The 26,534-nt window shown below is 32.9% G+C and overlaps 1 protein-coding gene across 7 annotated transcripts in view; it reads right to left on the minus strand.

Moving 5' to 3' along the window:
• DENND1B (DENN domain containing 1B) overlaps positions 1–26,534 on the minus strand; it is a 244,776-nt gene that overhangs the window by 111,503 nt on the left and 106,739 nt on the right. For 5 of the 7 annotated variants that reach the window (XM_046678992.1, XM_046678990.1, XM_046678996.1 and 2 more), the window contains exons 4-8: positions 24,966–25,015; positions 22,910–23,029; positions 8,149–8,218; positions 3,737–3,817; positions 402–461 (exon numbers count right to left, since the gene is read on the minus strand). In XM_046678992.1, coding sequence (XP_046534948.1) covers positions 402–461; positions 3,737–3,817; positions 8,149–8,218; positions 22,910–23,029; positions 24,966–25,015 — 381 coding nt within the window. The remainder of the gene's footprint in view (positions 1–401; positions 462–3,736; positions 3,818–8,148; positions 8,219–22,909; positions 23,030–24,965; positions 25,016–26,534) is intronic. The other 2 variants (XM_046678991.1, XM_046678994.1) reach the window with 1 other exon arrangement.

Genomic DNA, 26,534 nt, shown 5'->3' on the forward strand with positions numbered 1-26,534 from the left:
CAATGCTAGTTAACACAGTCATAATCTGTAATTTTCCAAGGTAGAAGAACAATATGAGATAAATCACAAGGTCTCCTGAGACTTTGTGACAAAAAATGTGACAGAAATCTCATGCTGTGAATGCACTAACATTACTACTAGTGACAATGGAAAATACGCATAAATCTGGTCTCTATTAGCTACTTTTATTTGGAGGGGTTTTTAACAGTACTGTATTTTATGAAATTATGCTTTAAAAGATAGTATAAACAGAAAATATACTCCAAATGATTAATTTTCTTAGAAGAGTCAAATTAACCATTTCCCAAAGGATTGGAGTGAATCTTAAAGACATAGTGAGAGAAGTAATTATTTTCCCAATTTAATAGTGATTTTTGGAAGCCAATGTCCCTTTAACTCACCGGTGCTAGGGAGGGCTGATCTTTCAGAACTTGCTCACTGGCAATAAATATCTCTTGGTTCTTACAATATGTGAGAGAAAAAATGAATGTTTTACTTTCATGGGGGAAGTTTACACAACAATTCGTGTGTCTCTGAGACAAACCCATGAGGCCACATTATACACTGAAAATATTTGAATAACATTAATTATAAATGGTATTTTCAATGCTGACTTGCTAATTTTATGCTAGAAAAGTCTTTTTTTTTTTTTTGGTGAGGAAGATTGGCCCTGAGCGAACATCTGTTGCTAATCTTCCTCTTCCCTGCCTCCCCCCAAAGCCCCAATACATAGTTGTATATCCTAGTTGTAACTCCTTCTAGTTCTGTGTGGGATGCCACCACTGCACAGCTTGATGAGCAGTGTCTAAGTCCATGCTCAGGATCCATATCTGTGAACTCTGGGCTGCTGAAGTGGAGCTCACATTACTTAACCACTCAACCACTGGGCCGGCCCCTATGCTAGAAAAATCTTAAAGAAAGTATTTTCATTCTCAACTGAGAGTAGAGAATGCTGTTGATATTTAATAATTTTGAAATACAGTTTCAAAATAAGCATTTACGTTAGATATTAACTTTTCATAAAATCTCTGTGGTATTCTAGTGGTTATAATGTCAAGTCTTGAAAAATTCATGTGCCAGAGCATTCATGAAATGAACTTGTAAGAAAATCATAGTAGTTTCTCAAGCCTTGTCATATTTTTTTAATGGAAATTCTGCAAACAAAGTATTTCTTTCCACTTGTGAAGAAACAAAAATTCCCACGATCATCAATTTTAATCTGGTATCATAAAACTAATACCTCTAACTAGTAGTTGAAGAAGTGTGTTTTAATTCCAACTTTGCTGCTCATTAACAGCACAGAAGTGGGTACATTAATTTAGTAATCTGTTGTTGAAATTACTAAATGGACTTTCACAAAGTTAAGGTAATATTTTATCAACCAGCTGGACTTACCAACACTTAAAACACTGTATTGAGAATAGGTGTACAAGATTTGAAAGCTGTCATAGACTATTGATTCAAAAGTTTACAGGAAGTAATAAGGTTTAAATTATAGCAATAACTATGATACACAGAAATAGAACACAGTCAAATTCCTTTAACAAGATTATTTCAGATAATAAAAAATATCTTCTCCAATTCCTTTAACAAGATTATTTCAGATAATAAAAAATATCTTCGCCATATGAAATGAGACTTCAATTCATTGACAATTAACATTTGAATAGTTTTTCAGGGTATTTCTAGATATATCATTTCATGTAATTCCCCAAACTACTTTCCCAAAAATTAACTCAATTTCTCAAATGGAGAAAAGGGATCATCAAAAGAGATTAACTTTTTTACCAATACCACACAGTGAGTGTGACTTAAAATCTAGTCTTAGCATTAGGAGGCCTTTCACTTACGGTTCTTACAAATAAAGGTGAAGCATCTCAACTGTCACTATTTTTAAAATGTATTATTGTAAGATATTTATTTACTCTTGAATAAACAAGATGCTCAATTTTAAAGACAGAATATATTTTATTTATCATTAATACTCAACAATAGCTGCTTCTATTATCTTAGTATCTATATTTCCTTGACCCTTTAACAAAGTGTTAAAGTCACTTTACAGATACAACTCTTTCAAAGAAAGACGCTCATTTTCAGAAAATCCAGAGCTTTCCTTCATTCTTCTTGACATTTTTCTTTGCCCTTTCTACTTCATTGCCACTAACCACAAACCCTGCATTCTTTTGGCTTTAACGACCCACAAATCTGAGTTTCTCTTGAACCGCTCCTTTCTCTAATTCATTTACTCCATCTGCTTTTTTCTCCCATACAGTCTATTTGGGCAATTAGACCTTAACCTCTCCTCTATTCTCTCTCTATTCTATCCTTTAAATAGCTCAATTATTCCTACAACTGTCTACAGATGACTCCCATGCTTGGGTTAAAAATTCCAGGTTATCCTTAGCTTTCCAGCTCCCGATCTCCAAATAACTAATGAACATTTCCACTTGGGCGGTATGCAACAAAAGAGGATGTAGACATAAAGGTGAGGAGATCACAAGAAGAAAAGAACATTTTAAGCTGTTATAACAAGATAAAGTTTCACAAAAGCAGGAATTGAGCTAGTTCTAGACTAACGATGGAGAGTCTACAAAGAGGCTTTAGGAAAAAAGGCACGTGTACAAGTGAGAAAGCATGGTGTTCATTCAGGAAGACAAACAGAACAAGGTGACCAGACTCGAGAATCAATTTAGGAAAAAAAGGTGGGACCGAAAAATGAAAAGTTGGATTGAGGCTAAGGAGTGGGTGGTCCTGAAAGCCTGGCCAAAAGTTTGCACAAATCCTATAGAAAACAGCGAGCTATTAAAGGTTTTCCACAGGGGACTTTACACAGTGAAGGAAGTTTAATCTGACAGTGTTTTGCAGAAAAGACTGGAAGGGAGACTCTGGACCAAGAACTCTTTGAAGCGCTTTGCACCTGAACTAGGGTGATGATAGCAGGAACATAAAGACCAGAATAATGTAAGAGAACACTATTATTAAATGAAATCACGGGGAGAAATTTAGGCAAGAAGAAAGTTATTACTAAAGAAAAAATATAATAACAATTTCCTTATCTTGCAAAACAGCAGAAGACCTATTAACACTCTTACATACATTTCAAGTTATTTTTTCTTTCAGTTTCTCTTGCATCATTATATATTTCTCTTCTTTATTGGGAAAACTTACTACAAATTTTAACATTCTATTTGGAATGCCAAATTAGTGAAGAATACTAATGAAAATATCCATATTTTATCATTAACTTTGAATCTTTACAAAACCACCCAAAATACTAGTGTGTTTTTAGCTATAAATGGCATAGTTCATTAAAAGTTTCAATAGTAAATAATCTATATCCCCACAGGCTTACTGTTTTGACAAACTTCAGTCATATTTCCAGTGTTTGTTGATTTTACCAGAAGATGTATTGAAATATAGGAAAAAGAAGAAGAAACTTTACACCCAGAATTTTTATCATATACTTAGTTATATGCTACATGTTATATTTTCAATTCTTATTATGTACTGTTTTCATTTTATGAGGGGTATTTGTGGGGAGGTGTTTGTGTGTGTGTCTGTTTCATTACTATGGATAGATTTCAGCTGAAAATCAATGTTCCTCACAATCAAAATATTCTCACAGATCTGAAGTTTTCTTGGGAGCAGAGGTGACTCAGAGTTCCTTGGAGGTGCATGTGTTCTTAAATGAAAATGGCTACAGTTCCAAAAATTCAATTCCTGACTGAATACTTACCACACTCAAATTGACAGGAGTGTTTGCCTTTGGTACTGGGTGGTTATAGAGTGATTTGAGAGTTTCATTCAAATCATTTTCCTAGAGTAAAAAAAAAAGTACATCTTATAAATCAAATATATACTAAGCAAATACAACTAAAACTATTTGATAAAATCATGCACTGTGCCTTTTCACATTAGACATGTTTTACGTAACTGCTTTCCACAGGAATGTGTCAAATAGCTGAAAATGCAATATTTAAATCTAAGAAATACGGAAAAGATATTCAAATCTCTTTATCCAGAAAGAATAATAGCATTATTTCCATTCAGTATAAATACATATTTTGCAAAATTTAATTACTATAAAATGCATTGATATCTATAGAAGGAAATCATTTAAATCATTAAATGCAAGAAGAACAAGGGGATTGAATAAAAATAGTAATACAACTTTTTATCAGTTCACTGAATGCTTTGGTTGTCCATTTTAATTTTAAAATCTCAATCTTAATTTTTAAGGAATAGATACAATTTAAGTAAGATCATTGTACTAAGATGTAACATAGAGGTTATTCTGAATATTTCTTTTCTAAGCAGCTACTGGTCACTACTTGATCCATAATAAATGAGATTAAATAAAATACATAACACATCTATTTTACAGGATTTGTACAATAATAATGTACCTGGATATGCACACTCACTTTTCTGAATTACACATACAAATCCAGTAATAAAATATGAAGGTAGCTTTATATATATATATATAGTTAATTTTATTCTCTCTTAAAATATTTATATTGGGAGAATAAACCAAAGGAAAGAGAAATTATTAAGGAAATAATTTTAAGAGATTTGGATATGAGACACCTGATTTCTCACAATTTCTCTGATAACTTGACTATCAAAACTGAACAATTCAGGGGCCAGCCCCATGGTTGAGCGGTTAAGTTCTCGAGCTCCGGGGCCGGCCCCGTGGCCAAGTGGTTAAGTTCGCACGCTCCGCTGCAGGTGGTTCAGTGTTTCGTTGGTTCGAATCCTGGGCGCGGACATGGCACTGCTCATCAAACAACGCTGAGGCAGCATCCCACATGCCACAACTAGAAGGACCCACAACGAAGAATATACAACTATGTACTGGGGGCTTTGGAGAGAAAAAGGAAAAAAATAAAATCTTTAAAACAAAAAAACGTTCTCGAGCTCCACTCCAGTGGCCCAGGGTTTCGCTGGTTCGGATCCTGGATGCAGACATGGCACTGCTCATCAGGCCACACTGAGGTGGCGTCCCACATAGCACAACCCAAAGGACCTACAACTAGAACACACAACTATGCACCAGGGAGACACTGGGGAGAAGAAGCAGCAGCTAAAAAAAAGATTGGCAACACATATTAGCTAGCTCAGGTGCCAAGCTTAAATCTTGGGTGCACACTTACAAAAGTGTGCACTCAAAACTGCCTATTTGAAATTCTCTTTAGAATGACCTAAAAAGAAAGACTTTAAAGAATTTATCTCAACCATTTAAACAATGAAATATACCACAGGATACTCCAGATGATATTGATGCTCTGTCTATACAAAATTCCTATGGCTACATAAATTTTTTAAAAGTCTAGCTTTTAAAAATCCTTTGTACTTGCCTGATGTTGATCAGGTAAGGATAACCTGAATTATAAAACCTAAATAGCAATCTAAATAACCTGTGGCACTGGAGTGAAAATGAAAAGAAAAAAAATATTACAATTATGGATTTACTTCTGGTTATTTAATTAATACCATGAACTTATAATATTTTTTTCTCTAATTAAGAACACAAATATAGTCTCCCTTATTTCCTCTTCTCTGAAAATCAAAATCATATTGATTTGGCCATAGTATTTTCTTTTATATATTCCAGTATTACTGAGGTCTTTGGGAGAATATGAAATATAATGGGTACATAAGTATTAATTTATCAATAAGACTCTCTAAAGGAAAAGTATTCAAACTTTAGACAACTAATACAAGCAATGTTAGTTTCACATGTACAACTCACAAAAACAAAGAACAAGAAATTATCATGAAGTAGAATTCTGGTTTTTAGTTTTCAATGATTAAATACTTTTACTTCCAGGTATTTTCTTACGAAAATGAATGACTATATAGCTTCAACATAAAATTGTTCAAGTGTAAAATGACGTTCTAATGAATATTTCACAGAATTAATCACATCAAGTGTAGAGAAAGAAACATTTACATACACACGCACACATACATTGAGAAACACCTGGACTTTTGACAAACACTAAAAACTTGATATTATGTTCTAACAATAAAATTTGATTGCCAAATTAGGAGACGGCTCACTAGAGGAGTAAAAGGAATGTCTTCATTTATTAATAATACATCTAAATTCTGTTTAATAAAAACTATCTGGAGCATTATTTGTGCTGAACTTAGGTTTGTTTTTTAAAGATATTTATCTTGAATCTTAAAAGATGAGTGTTCTACCAGTAATCCTAAGTGACTGACCTATAATCTTGAAAGACAACTATGTAGAGTTATGTTCTGGGAAATTTAAGTAGCTCAAAATAATTGGATGGTACACTATATGTAGGAAAGTGGGAATAGACTAGCCAGGAATGAATGAGGAAGTCAGATCGTGAAGCTTCTTATATGACAGGATGCACACAAGTTTAGATTTTATTGTTAAGAAAAAAAAAGAGAGCTAGTAAGAGGATTGTAGGCAGTGGAATGATGTAATCAGGTTTCAGAGAGATCATTCTTAACGATATAATCATGCTGGTACTAACAGCTAAGAGTGTGTATGAAATGCCCATAAATAATGTATAGAGGGAAGAGAAAAGAAAACTAAGAACATAACATTAGAACACCAAAATTTTAGGTGTAGATAAGTGAAAAAGGTGAAAGAAAGACTGAGGATATAGCTGAAAGCAAAAGACACTGTCAAGACAACCAAGAAAAATACAATCTCAAGAGTGAGGGAGTATCAAATGGGAATTTAAACAGATAGCCATAGGATGAAAAATATATCATGAATTTGAAAATTAGAAAGCAACAACAGATTTTAAAAAAAACCTTTCATTTGAATTAAATTGCTTGCATTAAATAGCACAGCTAATATCTTAGTAAATTAGTCCTTGTTAAAAACACCAAAGAATGATTAAGGGGAAAAAATTACAAATTATCATCCCAGAGAAGTTCATTAATTCAAAAGCAAAGTACAGTTTTCGTTTTGTTTTATTTTTAAGAAAAAAAGATAAAGACCTAAATGTAAGAGCTAAAACTATAAAATTCTTCGGAAAAAAAAAACAGAAAAAGCTTCATAACATTGGATTTGGAAATTATTTCTTGACATGACACCAAAAGCACAAGCACCAAAAGAAAAAATAGATAAATTGGATTTCATCAAAATTAAAAACTTTTGTGCATCAAAGGACACTATCAACAAAGTAAAAGGGCAAGCCACAAAATGGGAGAAAATGTTTGCAAATCATACATCTGATAAGGGATTAATAGCTGAATATATAAAGAACTCTTACTACTCAACAAAAATAAAATATGATTAAGAAATGGGCAGAGGACTTCAACAGATATTTCTCCAAACAAGATTTACCAATAAGCACATGAAAAGGCTCTAAATCACTAATCATTAGGGAAATGCAAATCAAAATCATATACCACTTCACATTCATTAGGCTGGCTCTATAAAAACAAAACAAAAACAGAACATAAATGTTGGGGAGGATGTAGGGAAACTGGAACCCTGTGCCTTGCTGGTGGGAATGTAAAATGGTGCAACCACTATGGAAAATGTTATAGCGGTTCTTCAAAAAATTAAACATAGAATTACCATATTATTCAGGAATTTTACTTCTGGGTATATACTTAAAAGAAATGAATGCAGGGACTCAAACTGATATTTGTACAGCCATGCTCAGAGCAGCATTGTTCACAATAGCCAAAATGTGGAAGGAACCCAAGTATTCATCTACAGAAGATGGATAAACAAAATGTGGTGTGTACATACAATGGAATATTATTCACCCTTAAAAAGGAAGGAAATTCTGACATGTGCTACAACATGAATGACCCCTGAAAACATACTAAGTGAAATAAAGTGAGTCACAGAAGAAGAGACATTGTCTGATTCCACTTATAAGAGGTACATAGTCAAATTCATACAGAAAGTACAACGGTTGCTGCCAGGGACTTGGGGGAGGGAAAATAGGAAGTTACTGTTTAATGGGTGCAGAGTTTCAGCTGGAAGGATAAAAGCATTCTAGAGATGATGGTGTTGGCTGCAGAACAATATGAATGTACTTAATGACACAGAACTGTACACTTAAAGATAGTTAAAATGATAAATTTTACAGTCTGTGTATTTTACCACATTAAAAAAAAAAGGGGAGGAAAAACATAGCTTACCAGTTCCTTAGCCAAGTAATCTGCCAGAGTATTTAGAAGCTTGTAATATACTTCAAACCACGGCAGGTAACTGAAGAAGCAAAAAATAACTTAAAAAATGTATATATATCACTTAGAATCAAGAAACAAGATGATAAAATAAACATTACACTTAAATTACTTCAAACAGCTTGATCCTAAAGGGCAGGAAAGAACGATATCCATGTTCTCTTTACTGTTACAGTGAAATTTTACATATTATCTATTATTAGTTTTCATCAAATAATCAGAATTCAAAGTTCTATTATAAAAGTTATTCATTATATACTTCTATTTTATGTCAGCAGAATTGAAAATTATTAATTCTATTGCATGGTATGAGTGCAACAAAAGCACTCATAGGATAAAAACTAACCCGTGTAATAAGATATAAAATAAAATAAAAACTAATTTTAAAAAGCTTTTAAAACAAAGAGACAATCATTTCTTTTTAAATATTACTAAATTGAATATATGATACCATAGAATTATGACCTTAATCAATCAATTCTTCAGAAATTCATTTTTAGTAAGATGGTAAATTTCAAAATAAATACCAATACAAATAACAGAAAGTCTATTTTAGAAATTGTAAATATTGTCAATAGTTTTTAGATATCAAAAACAAATCTAATTTAAAATTCATTTTGATTCATTTTGCTTGATACAAACATAATTTTATGAAAGCAAAGTACCAAATCCAAAAATCAACTGTACAAAATATAATTTGTTCTCCTTATTAACAAATTGAGGTATTAGTATATTTAAAATCTATCCAAAGTTTTTAATTCTTTATTAAAATGTACACTTTTCATATAGAAGAATACTAAATCACAAAACACACCAGCGTAGTTAAGTATCAATTAACAGATACTCATTTTTCTTCAAAGATTTACTACAACAGGCTACTTTTTAAGAGAAAACAGTGAGATACTTTTACTACATAATTGTGTACTGACAAGAGTAGGCATACATAAAACAGACAAAATAGAAAAATCAATGAATAGAGCTTAGAAAAACAGCATTATATCTGCATTTTTTCTCATATAGTGTCTGATTTATTAGTGACTATGAATGATGCTTTTTGAATCAGGAGTAACCCAAAGTCATCATAGAAGAACAGTTAGATAAACGATAGTATCTTCACTCAGCAGAATGTTATAGAATTCTTTAAAATGATAAGCAAAAATACTAAGTAATGGTATAAGAGATGCTATCTACCAACTTCTAGTTAAATCCAGCACATTGAATACACGCATTTATCTCTGTGGACTTTGGAAATACCACTAAAATGACAGTAAATCAATAAAAAGGGCATACATTGATGAAGACAAGAAATAGAGAAAAAGGCAACAGAGAGCAACACAGGTGAATGGTTCTGTATGCAAGGAAAGCAAATGAAGACTGATAACTGACCCAGCAGAAGAGAGAACAGAAGGAAAAGGACCGGTACCCACAGATTTACCCACAAGCCCCTCACATACTGACTTGGGAATCTCACAAAGGAAAAAAACACCTCAAACGTCCCTCAGTCTTGGAGGAAAACCCACAACTGCACAAACACTTTCTAATTCAGGTTACTGCCTCCATCTTAAATATAAATCAACAGTCCAACCCCCAGATACTTGAGGAAATACACACATCACTACAAACATAAATACAGGAACCTCAAGTAAACCCAGACAATACAAACAGCAGATGAGAACTTCAGAAGATTGTTATTAATATCCTCGGGAGCTGAGTAAAGAACAGGATGCTACTACAAAAAGAGATCTAAAAAAGAAGAAAGAAGGGAGTAAAGGATTTTTAGAGAACAAGAAAGAGCTCTTAGAAATTCAAAACATAAAAGCTGAAAAAATTAAAATCCATAGAAAGGTCAGAAACTAAATCAAGAATATCTCATAGGCACTAGCATACAGAGACAAACTGAGGGATAATGAGAGAGCAAATATTAAAATATCAGGGCATAAATCTCGACAATCATGTAGCTGACTAACAGTAGTTCGAAAAAAAAAGAAAACAGGGAAACAAGGAATAAAAATTACTTTTTAAAAATTACTGGAAAAATTCCCAGAACTTTAGACATGAGACTCCACATTGAAAGTGCTACTAGGTGAAATGTAAAATAAATGAGCCAAAACAGAGTACCACAGTGAAATTCCAGAACAGGGGCTAGGAAAGCACCTAAGAATTTCCACAGAGATGAAACAAGTAACATTACAAAGGATTCAAATTCGTAATGTCACTGAGCCTCACAACAGAAATCCTAGCAAGCTACAGTGCTCGCAAAATGCAGAGGTTAAATCCTCTGCAACCTAGAATTCTTTGTCCAGAGAAGCTATTCATCAAGTGTGGGTTAATTTTTGTGTATGGTGTAAGATGGTAGTCTAGTTTCATTCTTTTGCATGTGGCTGTCCAGTTTTCCCAACACTATTTATTGAAGAGACTTTCTTTTCTCCATTGTATGTTCTTGGCTCCCCTGTCAAAATTAGCTGTCCATAGATGTGTGGGATTTATTTCTGGGCTCTCAATTCTGTTCCATCAATCTGTGTGTCTGTTTTTGTGCCAGTACCATGTTGTTTTGATTACTATAGCTTAGTAGTATATTTTGAAATCAGGGAGTGTGATACCTCCAGCTTTGTTCTTTCTTTCTCAGGATTCTTTTGGCTATTCGGGGTCTTTTGCTGTTCCATATAAATTTTAGGATTCTTTGTTGATAGGGATTGCATTGAATCTGTAGATTGCTTTAGGAAGTATGGACATTTGAACTATGTTAATTCTTCCAATCCAAGAGCATGGAATATCTTTCCATTTCTTTGTGTCTTCTTCAATTTCTTTCAACAATGTTTTATAGTTTTCAGTGTACAGATCTTTCACCTCTTTGGTTAAGTTTATTCCTAGATATTTTATTCTTTTTGGTGCAATTGTAAATGGGACTGTATTCTTAATTTATTTTCTGTTACTCTGTTGTTAGTGTACAGAAATGCAACTGATTTTGGTACGTTGATTCTGTATCCCACAACTTGACTGTATTTATTTATTATTTCTAAAAGTTTTGTAGTGGATTCTTTAGGGTTTTCTACATATAATATCATTTCATCTGCAAATAGTGACAGCTTCATTTCTTCCTTTCTAATTTGGATGGCTTTTATTTCTTTTTCTTGTCTGATTGCTTTAAGACTTCCAATACTCGAAATGGATTAAAGACTTGAATGTAAGACCTGGAACCATTAAACTTCTAAAAGAAAACATAGGTAGTACACTCTTCGACATCAGTCTTAGCAGCATATTTTCAAGCACCACGTCTGAGTGGGCAAGGGAAATAATAGAAAAAAATAAGCAAATTGGACATCAAACTAAAAAGCCTCTGTACAGCAAAGGAAACCCTCAACAAAATGAAAAGACAACCTAACAACTGGGAGAAGATATCGGCAAACCATACATCTGTAATATCAAAAACACATAAAGAACTCATACATCTCAATAACAAAAAAACTAACAACTCTGGGCCCGGCCCGGTGGTGCAGTGGTAAAGTTTGCACATTTGGGGGCCAGCCCCGTGGCCGAGTGGTTAAGTTCGCATGTTCTGTTGCATCAGCCCAGGGTTTCACTGGTTGGGATGCTGGGTGTGGACGTGGCACCACTTGTCAGGCCACGATGAGGCGGCATCCCACATGCCACAACTTAGAAGGACCTGCAACTAAGATATGCAACTGTGTACCAGGGGGATTTGGGGACATAAAGCAGAATAAAAAAAAAAAAAAAAAAGATTGGGAACAGTTGTTAGCTCAGGTGCCAACCTTTAAAAAACAAGAAACAAAAAGTTTGCACGTTCCACTTCGGCAGCCTGGGGTTCACTGGTTTGGATCCCAGGTACAGACATGGCACCGCTTGGCAAGCCATGCTGTGGTAGGCATCCCACATAGAAAGCAGAGGAAGATGGGCATGGATGTTAGCTCAAGGCCAGTCTTCCTCAGTGAAAAGAGGAGGATTGGAGGCAGATGTTAGCTCAGGGCTAATCTTCCTCAAAAAAAGAAAAACACTAACAACTCAATTAAAAAATGGGCTAAAGATCTGAACAGACATTATTGCAAAGGAGATATACAAATGGCCAACAGGCACACAAAAAGATGTTGAACATCACTATCAGGGAAATGCAAATCAAAACTACAAGATTATCATCTCACTCCCATCAGAATGGCAATAATTAACAAGACAGGAAAAAAGTGTTGGGAGGATGTGGAGAGAAGGGAACCCTCATAAATTGCTGGTAGCAGTGCAAACTGGTGCAGCCACTACGGAAAACAGTATGGAGACTCCTCAAAAAATTAAAAACAGAAATACCATATGATCCAGCTATTCCACTACTGGGTATTTATCCAAAGAACATAAAAACATGAATGCATAAAGATATATGCACCCCTATTTTCATTGCAGCATTATTCACAATAGCCCAAGACTTGGAAATAACCTAGGTGCCCATCAAGGGACGAATGGATAAAGAAGATGTGGTATATATACACAATGGAGTATTACTCAGTCATAAAAAACAATGAAATCTGGACATTTGTGACAACATGGATGGACCTTGAGGGTATTATGCTGAGTGAAATAAGTCAGAAGGAGAAAGTCAAATACCATATAATCTCACGCATAAGTAGAAGATAAAAACAACGACAAACACATACACAGAAACAGAGATTGGACTGGGGTTACCAGGGCAGAAGAGGGGAGGGAGAAGGGCAAAATGGGTGATTAGGCACATTTGTGTGGTGATGGATTGTAATTGGTCTTTGGGTGGTGAACATGTTGTAATCTACACAGAAATCGAAATATATAATGACATACACCTGAAATTTACATAATATTACAAACCACTGTTACTGCAATAAAAAAAGAATTTTAAAAAATCAAGTATGGGGATAAACTAAAAGCATTTTCTGTCCTGCTAGGACTCAAAAATTTACTATTCCTCAATTTACTATTATTCCACACTATTGTGGGGAAAGTACTAAAGGACGGCTTCAACAAAATGAGGGAGTGAAGCCAAAAGGAGGAATACGTCTAAGAATAAATTGTACAAAGGCCCTCAACGTAAGCAACCTAGACTGAAACAGACATGACGATAATGGGAGGGAGATGTCGGCAGGGTGTTTACAAGCATGTTGACAACTTTGTGTGGGAGCCTGGAAAAATTCGGGTAGTATGTGACAAATCTTTGACAGCTTTTGGGAAATCTGAAAATCAGAAACTAATATTGGTAATCTCAATTTTCAAGTTTAAATTATTCAACTCTTTAAACTCTAGTACTTAGATGGCTATTCTGTTATATCTTTCACTTACAAAAAAAACCTTTAAAAATTACTAATACTGTTTTTAAATTATCAACTCAACATGATGTAAATTACTACATTATATTTTCTATACTCATTATAACTCAACGAAATAATTTTCTTAGGGAATGTCCTTCTACCAAGAGACACTACAGTTCCTTGGATAGAGGGCAATTTCTTTCATTTGTAGTCATTTCATGTTCACATTTCAACTAAAGAAACTGCTATTTCAAGAAAATTTCTATGTGTGGTATAGTTCCTATCTACATGTTCACATAGATGAGATCTAATCTATTTCAAGGAACATGCTGGTCTGTTTCTATCCTGGTCTCAAGAATCTTTAGATACAGCAAAGTTTATTGATTTTAGTTGGTTGCACGTCTACCAATGTTAATTCATACATTGCCATTTTCACCTTACACAAATAATGTGAAACCTTATTGAAACTTAACTCTTCTTTCCTGGTTTGCTATAAAAATAAAAAATATAATAAATACCTAGCACAAATAAAAACTGTTAAATTTTGAAAAGAAACCTAAACATTAATCAATTATTTATTAATGCAATTTGTTTCATTTTCAAAAACAAATAATCTATATAATTATTACTATTTTTTATAATCTCCAAGAATACTAACTTTTACTGAATTTCATCCTGGTACCAGGCTATGTTTGTTCTTGATACAGGGTGTGCTGGATTTTGTGCTCATGTTCATCCTCCTAGTATCAAATTCAACACTCAGCTCTATTATGGTTAAAGCACTGCAAGACACTTGATGTTTTACGACCTCCTCTAATATGACTTCAGCTATAAATCAGACTAACACTATTTTCTAAAAAAACAATTATATCAATGTTTACACTTATTGGATATTTCTCATAGTCATCTTGAAGGCCCCATCGTGCCTGGTTATTTCTATCTGGGCAGTATGACTTACTAGGTCATTCTATGCCCATCCAGAGAGAAAAGAGTAGAATCTAAGAATCAGAGACTACGTTAAAATAATTGGAAGTACAGCGAATAAAATTTCTTAAACACTAACTATATCTATGAAAATATGCTAGGTACTTTATATGTGTTATCTCATTTAATTCTTATAAAAATGCTATGATGTATATTTGACTAAACTAAGCTAAAGTAATTTATCCAGGGTCACAAAGTTACCAAATGGCAAGCCTGGGATTAGAACTCTGATCAACCTGACTGAGCAATATATGCTCAGGGGTCCACCACAGACAGTCCATCAGAAAATGCAGGGATTTATTTCTATAATAGCCAGCCTTTGAATAAACATGTCCAATGATCAGACATTTTCAGGTGGCTAGATAAACTGTGACAAAATTCATTTTGGTTTAATCTTAATCAGTCTACTAATAATTTTTATCCACTAAAGCAAATTCTACCTTCCAAAATTTGTTTAACTAATGTTCAGAGCATTATCTTCATGCCTTTTAAATTATACTTTGTTCATGTGGGCAAATTTCTCAGCAGATAAAGATCTATTTAAGTTGATTCTTTCATCTAACATATTGGTAATTCCTTCTAATTGCGATTTTAATACTGCTTCTATGTTCACCACTGTGGATAAAAATTTTGAAAAGGACATGGCCTGCACTATAGTACAAGACCCCTCCCAAAATAACATAAATCTACTTCTCAGCAATGTAAGTGTGATATTTTAACCAATAAGAAGACTCATAACTGCATTATCTATTGTCTAGCCAATATTTTCCTCTACATATAATTTGTTCATGATTGATAGCAGAACAGACTCTGAAATTTCTACAACAGCTCTGCCTGATACACCAGTAAGTACTATCACCATAAAGAACTGCAGTTACACACAATGTGCTCTTTGTGCACACGTACTGGTTCTTGGTGATAATTAGCCCCTTTTTAAGAGTGCATATTATTATGTTTTTTACTAAAAACATCACATATCAAAGTGGAACTACCCTGTAATCCAGTCGTGCTCCTAGAAATGTCAAGGAAGTAGGAACATTTACTGTTGCAAAAAAAACAGCAGCATCTGGAGCAGAGGGTGCAAACTGGCTACTTGCAGACCAACTCTAGCCTATGAGCATATTTTGCTCGGTCAATGCACCATTGTGGTTTAACTGAACAAGCTGCCAACTTCTAAATCTGACTAATTCAATTAAAAATCTAATTAAAAATCTAGATTTCTTGTTCCTCTTAAAAATCAAAAGAACTGGTACTACCGGTCACTTATTTTTCATTTTGCAACAAGTACCTACAGCTGTGTAATGGCTTCTGTCTTCAGATGGGGCATATGCTATTTGGAGCACCATGCTCACCACAACTTCCTATTGTCACACACTTAACCTGCTTATCTCGTTTGAGTCCCCTACCTGTTGCACAGGTAAGTAAATTCACAACCCCTGACATGGAACAACTACTTCACAGGAAGCCTGCTCACTTTTTTGTATGACAAGAAAATGGTCCAGGGTACACAAAGAAGTCAATAATTCAAAAGTTTTAACAAGATTCTATTGTAAACTTTAAAGACAAAATGTGTGGCAAAAACAACATATATACAATAAATCTTATAAATTACATAAGCTTACCTTGCCCACAAAAGAAATGTTATTCTCATGTTTTTATTTTTGTGGTTTCTTAGATAATTTTCAGATAATATATTTTCAAAGCAATTAATTTTTAACTAACGTATAAGCTCTTAAACTGGCTACCAATAAGTTAAAATCTTTTTTCACTAAATTTTACAGTCCCAAAGACAGTCAAAATCTGTTTTGTTACAACCAACCACAAAAATTCTAGAAAGTTTAAAAGATGTATTTAACTTATTATAATGGCTAAATAAGACATTTTACTTGAATTACATAAAACTGAAATGTTATTTCTTTAACAAAGAATAACTGTGACTCTCATACTCTTGTAAACATATACAAATGTGAAACAAATATATTAGGACCAATTAGTTTAAAACAAAAGCAGGAGATTCTTCAAAGTTTACCTATAAAATTATTTCCTTAATTCTTTGTGAAGACATAAGGCAAAAAGGCAGATGTATACATAAAGTCATGAGTCCATTTGTGGCAGTAAGAAGACTTCCCCCACACTTGTGCTTCCACTATAGAGCTGATAAAACTTTTACATTCAAAAGTCAAAGGTTAAATAAAGGAAAGGAAATGTTTTTTGTCAAATAGTCAGGTAACCACTAATAGTCTAAGTGATCAGCAGGAACCTAACTTATAGTAATCAAATAAAACTAAGGAAACTGCCTTTCCGTAGAAAAACGTCTAATGTCTAGAGGCTGTTTTTCTGTCTGGAAAATTGACACAAAATGTGTAAAATTGAAACATTCTGCTTCTAAGAGATTTGCCCAAAGGAAGAGTGTGAAAGCTCCCAGTTTGGTATGAATTAAGGTGGGGGGGGGGGGAACGACTACAAAGGCCCTACACATCAATCTGTCTTCCTTATTAGTGAATTTCATTTTGAACCCTTGGAGACAATTTTATAGTTGTAAAATTATGTTAATCAAATTAGGAAAAAAGTTACTTTTTGCATTTGTGCTAGCATTTGAAAGCAATTCTAAATACGAACAATGGCAAGATTTAAATTAGTAATATCTCAGGATATTTTTGAAATCTTGTGAAACTAGGATAGATGTGTCATAGAAAGAGCTAAAGCATCTGGCAGTGGCTGAAAATTCAAAATTAAATAACTTTTATATTAAATAAACCTAAGTTCTAATATTTCTTCTAAAAAGTGAACAAACAGAAATCAAATATACTTAACTTTTAAATCTTCTAAGAGCATAAATCCAGGAGAAAAAGAACACATGGCTTTTATAGCATTGTGTGCAAATTCTCCAGCTTAGAACTCTAAGGTAAATCTAAATTACTTTCAAGTCTTATAAAAGCATCATCCAGGAATGGAGAAAAGTAGCTTTAAAGTATTATGTGCAAATTTTTGAGCTCAGAACTCTAAGGAATAGAGTAGTTTTTATTAATAAAGTATATAAATCACTCAGAGTGCTTGGCTTCTGGTAAACGAACACTAAACAAAGTTGCTGTTAATTTATCGTTTTTATTAGTATTATCATTGTTGCCTCTAACCTAAAAATCTCTGCTATTCAAGAAATCCAACAGAGTTATCTTTTGCTTTCCTAATGAAAATGTATTACCAATTTGTAGTTAATTTTACTGTATATTTAAAAATCTTAAACATCCTCAAATGTATTTCATTTTCGTTATGACTACTCTTTAAGGACGTAAAATATTTTAAACTGTTCAATATCAATAAAAACTCGAGACATATAAATATTATTCTTTTAAAATTAAGTCACTAAAACACAAATTCAAATGTTAGAAGATAACATAAATAAAAAGATTTTTGGTGCAGATATATTTACTTGATCATGAAATTTTTTTCTATCAAGTGTTTAACAGGATATCATAAAGACAAGAGAAATATTAATTTCAATATAAGAATTTTAAATCATTTGATACTAAGAATGACCCCTGAATAATCAATCCAGTATTATCTTATAACAGAATACTTAAAAATGTAGTATGTTTCAATATAAATGAACTAGTTTGCACAAAAGACAGCTTCAAGGACAAGGTATTAAAGTTTTTCATATTCTAAAGTCATAATATATTCCAGGTAAAGATATAAGTAACTAATTTTAAAAACGATAATCAGAGAAGAAATCATCTGTGTGGTAAATCTCAACTTTTAAAGAAAGAAATAAGTGAAATGACCAACTGTCAGATTCAGCACGTGCAAAAATTCCCAGCACTTATGGAGGATAACATGAAAAAGCCATAGCAGCTTTTCCAATTTATAAACTGCTTTATACACATTCATTCATTTTACAAATCGCAAATAAAGATTAGAGTTACTTATTTAGTTTGCTATCTAACAGAAAGACTTGTAAATGTATCTTATGGAAGTAAGATCAAAATAAGATACCAAGATTTAAGTAACGGGTGTGTTGCATATATAAGCACCTTTATTGTCTTTTTTTAACTTCTCTGGATTTTTCAAATTTTCTATAGTAAAATATATTTTTTTATCAGAAAAACATGGTTAAAGATATATTTCTGTGTCTTTCTTATACAATTGTCATTTTTTTTCAATAAATTTGAGCCCTAATTATTAAGGCTAAATTCAAAGAGCATTAGAATTTATGACTTAGAATTAAGGCTGAATTCTAAGACCAGGACAGTCCCACAAAACTGAATGCAAACATTACTCTACAGCTTTGATCAGCCACCAGTAAATACTCTGAAGACCAGCACAGGTGATCTCTCTCATAGAACCCCCAGATCAGTACAGTATGCTATCCAAAAAGACAAAAAACTGACCTTTAAATGAAGAGACCTGATTGCCCCAACCACTTCTATGAATAGTTCCTTAGATAAATCTACCTTCCTTCCCCACCGCCCTCAAAAAATTACTAGTCAGAGTCTAAGTCTTGATTTTATATTGAAACTAAACAAACTTCCTTCAACTACACTTTAAGGATACAATAAAATTAAATGAGTGTTGCTGGAAGAGAAAAATAATAGGAAATAAATTGTAGGTGTGGTAGTATTTCTCCTCCCACCTCACAAAGCATTTCCACAATGTTGAACATTTTGTGTTGAAAGTACAGCAAAACACTAATATCTTGCTTCAAGATGGTGATGGGAGGATCATCTCACAAGCAATACTTTTTCTCTTCCAAGGGTCATTCTTTCACAGTGATTCCAAATTTCAAGGGCACAGAATGCAACTGTCCCGGGCCATCTTAGTTCTGCTGTACCACAATGATCAGCACTGCCTTTGGAGTGCGTACACTAAAACATCCCAGTGAGATGATTTCCTATCCTGCAAACACACTAGATATTTTACCTGACAAAAGACAATCTGGTTAAATTCTAATTTTTAATATGCTATTTATAGTTCTAACATCTCGGAATTTTAGAGCAAAGAAAAACTGATTGAAATGACTTTACTCATTGCAAAACATGGATGGATGCTGAAGTGTATAAAGTAAAAAAATTAGAGGTCTATCCTTCTAGACTTTTTGTAAGTATATGCAATCATATGTTAATATATAAATTTTTGTCACTATTAACTACTTAAAAATATACATTCTTAAAATACATTTGTACAAACATATAACTTCTTCACAAACAAAAGAACATACTACAAAATATTACTCTGAAATGTTTCATGATTTCAGAATATATCATAACCATTTCTCCAAGTCAGAACCTGTATGTGTGTATAATTTTTCCTAATAGCTAAATAATATTCTATGGTATTAGTCATTCATTATTAATGTATTTATTCAACAAGTATCTATTAAGAGTTCATTATGTGCCAGGCATTACTGTAGGCACTGGGAATACAATACATCAGTGAACAAAACAGACAATAGTCTGGCAGGGAGTGGGCCCAGAAAGGGGGGTTTGGGGAATGTACCATAATAAACCTATTCAATTCCTACTACGGGACATTTATGTCCAATTTTTTTGCTATTATAAACCATATTATAATAAATAACTTTGTTCACACTTTACTGCTCACCATTGGGAATATTTCTGAGACTTAAATTCCTAGAACTGGAATTAATTGAATCAAGGCGTACGAGATTTTAAAATTCTGATATTACTAAATTTCCCTTCAAACGTTTATGTGATTTTATAGTCCTACAAATAGCACATCAAGTGTGTTTCCCCAATGCTTATTTTTCAAAAAAAATTTTAACTTCTGCCAATCTTAAATATGTTCATTTCTTTTAGCTTTAGTAAAGCCACCGAGCATCATTCACAGGTGTACATGCTATACACATTTCCTCTATGAATGTTATTCAGACCTTTTACTAATGTTTCTATTGGGTTATTTTTCTTTCTGTTATTAACTTGGTGCTTATTAAGTATTGTGGCTATTAACTCTCTGTTACAGTGGTTGTAAATATATTCCTACCTGTTTATTCTTGGCATTTTAAATTTTCTTATTATATTTGTCACAAACAAAAAGTTTTCATCATTATAGAGTCAAAGATTCCAATCTTTTTGGCTTCAGGACTCAAATGTTAGGCATATAAAAGCTCTCACAGCAACAGTAACTTTTAAAACTCATAATCTTTTCTTCTAATATATTTAGAGTTTTATCACTCCAAATGTAAAAGGAGCAATTTTTTTAGAAAAAAGATAAAATAACCAATAATGCTTATTGTGAAACTTTTTCTTTACTGGCATACATGATGTTACCTCTGTTTTTTATTACATTTATATAATATAAGCATATTTTCTGCAGGTAAAACTCTTCCTAATTCAAAGAGTACTGTAACATTCAGGTGTTCTTCCACATATACAAGTTTGAGAACCACAGAAAAAAATAACTTGATTATTGTAACTGCTTTAGAATTTGTTTCCTACAAATTAACGACAACTGGCCAGGAGACACAGACACTATACTAATCTTTCAGTCGTTTAACAAATAGCTATAGATTTTATGCAAATATTTTAAAGTAATGATGGCTTTCCTAAATTTAAAATTTCTAAAAATGTTTATTTTATAAGCATGTTTATAGGGACTATTGTGAACATTTAATAACTATTTGCTAATTATTAACAGGTTCAGTGTATTCAAAATATTTTAAGAGTTAAAAACAAAGAGAAAGGTTCAGACTTTAATTATGAGTATCAGGAACTCATTTTGGAGGCACTGTGGTATGCTGTAAAACATTACAGAAAAATGATGCCCACACCATACTTTCAAATGGGTCAGCAAAAACAACACCACAATAAGAGAGAGAGAGAGAAAAAGAGAATTTGTACATATGTGTGTGAACACTGAGGGGGAGGAGAGCAGAGAGAGAGAGAGAGAAGCATGTTAACAATTCTGAATTTGATGATGTGTATACAAGAGTTCACTATACTATTCTTGAAACTTTTCCATAAATGTGCTTCTTTTAATGAAAAGACTTAAAAACTCAGGGAAATTAGGAAGCACATACACAGCTTTGGTCTTTCTATTGGAGCAAACGTGTCTTGGGCAGAGTCATAAGGTTCTACTCCCTTTAAACCGCAGCTTTTGAACTTTCAGCATGAAACACAGCGATGCAAGGAGCCCTCCCCAGCCATTTTCCGCATGGTCACTCCACCCTACTGCCCAACCGACTGGACTCAAATCAGAAGAATCAACCCACAGCTTGAAGCATAACAGTTGTCTGGATAAACATAAGTTTTAAATCAACTGTTATCCAGATGAAAAAGTTGTGTCTAAAGAAAGAGTGGAGGCGCATCTACATTCTATTACTTATAAAGCAATTAAGCATTTACTTTTGAATAAAGATTTAGAAAATTCTCCAAGCCTAACAAATGTTCCAAGTAAATTTATAACCTAACCCTCAAAGAATGGTATGAATGTAGCCAAACAGCAAATGAATGGAGTAGACATCAATTTTATACCTAAGTTTTCTTTGCGATATTTTAATTATTAAATTAAACATTATTTCTCTTCTTATAAACATTTCTATAGAACCTAGCTTGACCAATACCTACATTATAATCGCAGTATAGAGTCCTATTTTTATAGAGTGCATCTGGATTTCTGATTCATCAGGACATATTAAAGCAAAGCTAACCTTTAGGACCCTTCCTTCTCAACAGCCAGCAATGCAAATCCTATGTCTACAGACAGGAGACACACTCCTAAGCATCTATTGCATCAAGGCAGATAACATAAGCAATTGAAGTGGACAGGGAGGACTTGTGGCAAACTAGTAAACTCATGACACAACTAAAGAACTGTGGCTCAGTTCCAGTTTACTGCTGCTACTGTGGAGTGGAGGACCGGAATTAGCAAATATTCCCATCTAGCAAAAGGAGTCAGAAACATGAATTTTATGCAAAATTTCACTAAAATTCATAAAATTAGAAACATCTTCTAAAATTTTTAAAACACCATGTGGCCAAATAAAACACCTCTAAACACTTCTGCCTAAAATCGCCAGATTGAACCTTTGCCTTAAAGCAGCAATTTACTTTCAAAAATCCAAATTCTGCATTAGTGATAGAAAAGAGCATGTACTAATTTAATTGAATTTTTTTGCATCCTACTTAATATGTGAAACATATTATTTGAATTCATATTTTAATATCTAATTTTTCAAAAATAAACCACAAAAAACTAATCTTTAAAAGAGCCAATTCTTTCAAGAAAAATTCTGCTGTTTCTGGGAAATCTTTAAACCTAACTGATGCCATGTAAAGACAGTAAATAAAATTATTTTTCAACTTACTTGGCTTTAGAGAAAACAAATAGGAAAAAAATTATTTTTTAAAGTTCAAAGCAAAACAAAGCACAAAAGAAAGACAGAGTTAATCTATTGTGCATCTAGTTTATTCTGTTTTACTACAAATACTCACCTAAGGATGCATAAGCAAATTTTGCCTCCTGATGTGAGTCTGCAAAATCCAAACCTCTGCTTACTCTCAATGTCTGTCAGGACAAAGGTAAAGTGCTGTCCAACTTGATTTTGAGACACTCTACAATACAGCAATATTATCAAACATTAAGCCTTGTGTGAGAATTTTCTTAAAGAAAAGCAAAAACAAGAATATATTTATATGTGGCGTTGGTTTCATCTTTCCAATCAGTGGGTTCCTGAAGCTGGAACTATGTTCTAAAACTGAAATGAGTGTGAAATGTGTAAACTAAATCATGAGCCAAACATCAAAATAAACTGTAATACCTCATGGGCCAAGCAACTCAGCATATACTAATCCCTTACCAGGGAATAAGAAGGTATTTTACCATAAGCTTTCACATGCCTAAAAATACTTGTGAAATATTTCATAAATTCTGAAAACAGAATTACTGAAACTGTGGACACGAGAAGCTACACACAATGACTGAGTCTGCTCAACTCTAACCTCTCCCTTCCTGATTATTCTAAGACTGCTTAAATAGCAAATCAGGTTGCTTTAGAATCTAAGGGCAGCCACCACCAACTCTGTTTAATTGCTGCTTCTGTTGACATTCTCACCCAATAAAGTACCATACAAAATACTATTGGTATTTTTTTTTACCCTTCTTTTCTAGAGCTACCTGTATACTGAGAATAAATTTCGAAGTACAAGAATATGTTTTCTACAAAAAAGCTTATTACAAAGGATTTTAGCTAATTTTGGATTAAGTATCATACTACCATAGTATGTGTCACACTGCAGTGTGAGGTGCAATATAAATCATTACACTGAATCTTTATTGCTATTTAAAATATATATTTCCTGTTACTGGCTATAATCTTGCCACTAGACAACCATAACTGAACATCTGCTTCCTTATCCTGAAATGAAATATCCATGACACCTAAATTTTGGTTTTGAAATAAACTACTTTGCTACTAATGTGCCAGTACTAAAAATTGTCTGCAATTGTCAGGAAATATTGCATTTCAAATGCTGAACATTTGACGAGTACAATTTTAAGTGGACAGTTTTTAAAAATTTTTTTACAAACTTCAAAAACAACCTCCATTGCCTAATGTGCCCTCTAGTGCCCAACGTTCACAATATGCTTTCACAGCTTTTCTTCCTTTATTTTACCCTTGCTATTAATTTGAAAATTTTACTATAAATTTTAAATTTAGCAGTGTGATTCTCCAGAAAGGAGGTAAAACAGGGGTATCATTTATCAGCAATATTTATTAGTATTGATTAGCCCATCATTCGGAAAATGTTATCTTTAATAGCCTAAAATTTTAGATTTTCACTAATCCTTACTTCAGCAAAATATTTTCCTAAAGTAAATGTTCTTTTAAAATCCCCTCATACCATACTCTTTAAAAAAACTAATAATAGGGTGTGAAAATCACATGGAAAACAATAAGTGATCTGTTATTATGCTTAAAGGGCTACATATTCTGTGAAATTCCTACTACACACAGGTAGTACTCTATTCATTCAGTATTTTTTCAGTAAAATACAAACATAATGAGATTTTCAAAACCACTGGGAGGGTTTCCCTGTAGCCTTCCATAGTCTTGCGCTATTTCTATAAAGCTATTCTTGGGAGACAACCAGCCATGAGTTTTACAATATCACACAGATGGTCTTTTCAATTAGGGTGAAGTGAGAGAGAAACCAGGATATATACATCTAATTTTAAAAGACACAATTCTAAAGCTCTGGTCAAGGACACATTAACATTTTTTTCTGTTAGTACTTACAATATGTATCTGAAAAACAAAAGGAAGAAATGTAACCTTAAGACTTCTCTACTGGCCACAGTGGAGAAAACAAAAGATAGAATGATTTAAAGGCTTCTTCATTCAAATATTATTTAATTTTGAACCTCTAGTGTTTTTTGCTGGAAGCAGTGAAGTACATTTCATTTTATTAAAAAAAACACGTAATAATTTTAAGGTGCTCACTTAGATGGGCTAAAGTTATTATCTAAATGATGACTTATATACTGTACCTTTCAACGTCAAAGGGGAAACAGAACTTTGGCACACTCTGTAGTACCTCCTGCAAATGCAAATTAAAAAAAAAAGTTTTAGAATATTTTTAAAGATGCAGTTACAACTTTTTTTGAGACATTTTCTAGGGGGAAAAAGTTTGGTTTTTTCTTAAGAAAATAGTGCAGGTTCCTAGACTAAAATAATTGATTATTAAAAAGGAATTAAGTTTGTGCTTTGGCAGATTGCACTGACAATGCCACGGAAGCCCCAGGAGGGAAAGGCCTGGCCTGAAGGGTATTAACACCCTTCACATCCCCGCTGGGATTCCCTTCAACAAGGCCATATGGATTTTACAAGAAGCACCACACCATATGGGTAAGCTACGTCTGCTGCTACTTGTACCACAGACTAGCCACAGGGACTTCTGACAGATCCTGGCTCAAAAATATAAATGTTGTTTCAATTAAAATGCAAGCAGAGAAAAGGGAATGAAGTTGGCAGCTGAATGAATTACTGGAGGTATAACAACTCTACATGTCCTAGAGTAAAACGGTTTAAAAAGAAGGCTTTCCATAGCTAAAGAAACACATTTATATGTTTCAACTGTTGGTAAATTGAAGAACAGTAACACTAAGTTTTACCTCAAATACCACTCTCAAAAAAATGCACATGCAAAAACAAATCTTTAAAACAATATAGCTTCTAGTCTGTGTACTTTCATTTAAGAATAACTTAATATGAAAATCAATGTTTTAATTAAGCAAAGTATTGATTTTGAAACCTGCAGTGATTTTATAGTCATTACAAAATAATTTTTAAAACTTTTAAAAATCATCCGTTAACAATTATAATAAAATGCAAATAATTGTCAGCCATCTGGCAAAAAATAGAAAAAGATCTATTTTGTTATATATGAAAAACAGCTTAAAATTAATTCTAAAGTTTAACTTTAGAATCAGAGTTAAATCAGAGTAATTTTTTTAGAATCTAAAGTTAAACTTTGGAATTGAAGAAAACATCATACAAGTTCAAAGCCAGGTGATTGTACAACACAGAGCAGAGATTTATGAGGATGTTTCCTATTAAAAAGAAAAAAGAGCAAATATCTTAATGCAGTCATCACTCCCCTCAAAAAATACCTTACCTGCCACCTTTTTACCAATAAAACTTACATCCAGAGAAATCATCAATATCTGAATATTTAAACCCTACATATATATATAATATATATACTTTTAAAGTAAAAATTTTCATGTTCTGTTAAAATGTATACTGCAATAAGGTATCAATTAAAAATAAAACACTGGAAAATTCCAATGCCAATACCTAAGAATGCTTCAAAAACCTTAAGCCACTGAAGCAGAAAGCAAGCACCATATAAAAAAGCAATCTTCTATCTTTAGGACAGGGTACCTTGGTTTGCTTATGAACATATACCTTTAAAAGTATGAGCACAGACCCCATATTGAGAAAAAGCTAACTGTTTTACTACTGATAATATTTTGTTAAATATAATTTAAAAAGCCACTAAACTTGAAGTGATTATTTAAACTGAAAAAACAGTTCATTACATGAGAATACTTCAT

The sequence above is a fragment of the Equus quagga genome, chromosome 12, assembly GCF_021613505.1.
Source record: "Equus quagga isolate Etosha38 chromosome 12, UCLA_HA_Equagga_1.0, whole genome shotgun sequence".
Taxonomy (NCBI): Eukaryota; Metazoa; Chordata; class Mammalia; order Perissodactyla; family Equidae; genus Equus; species Equus quagga.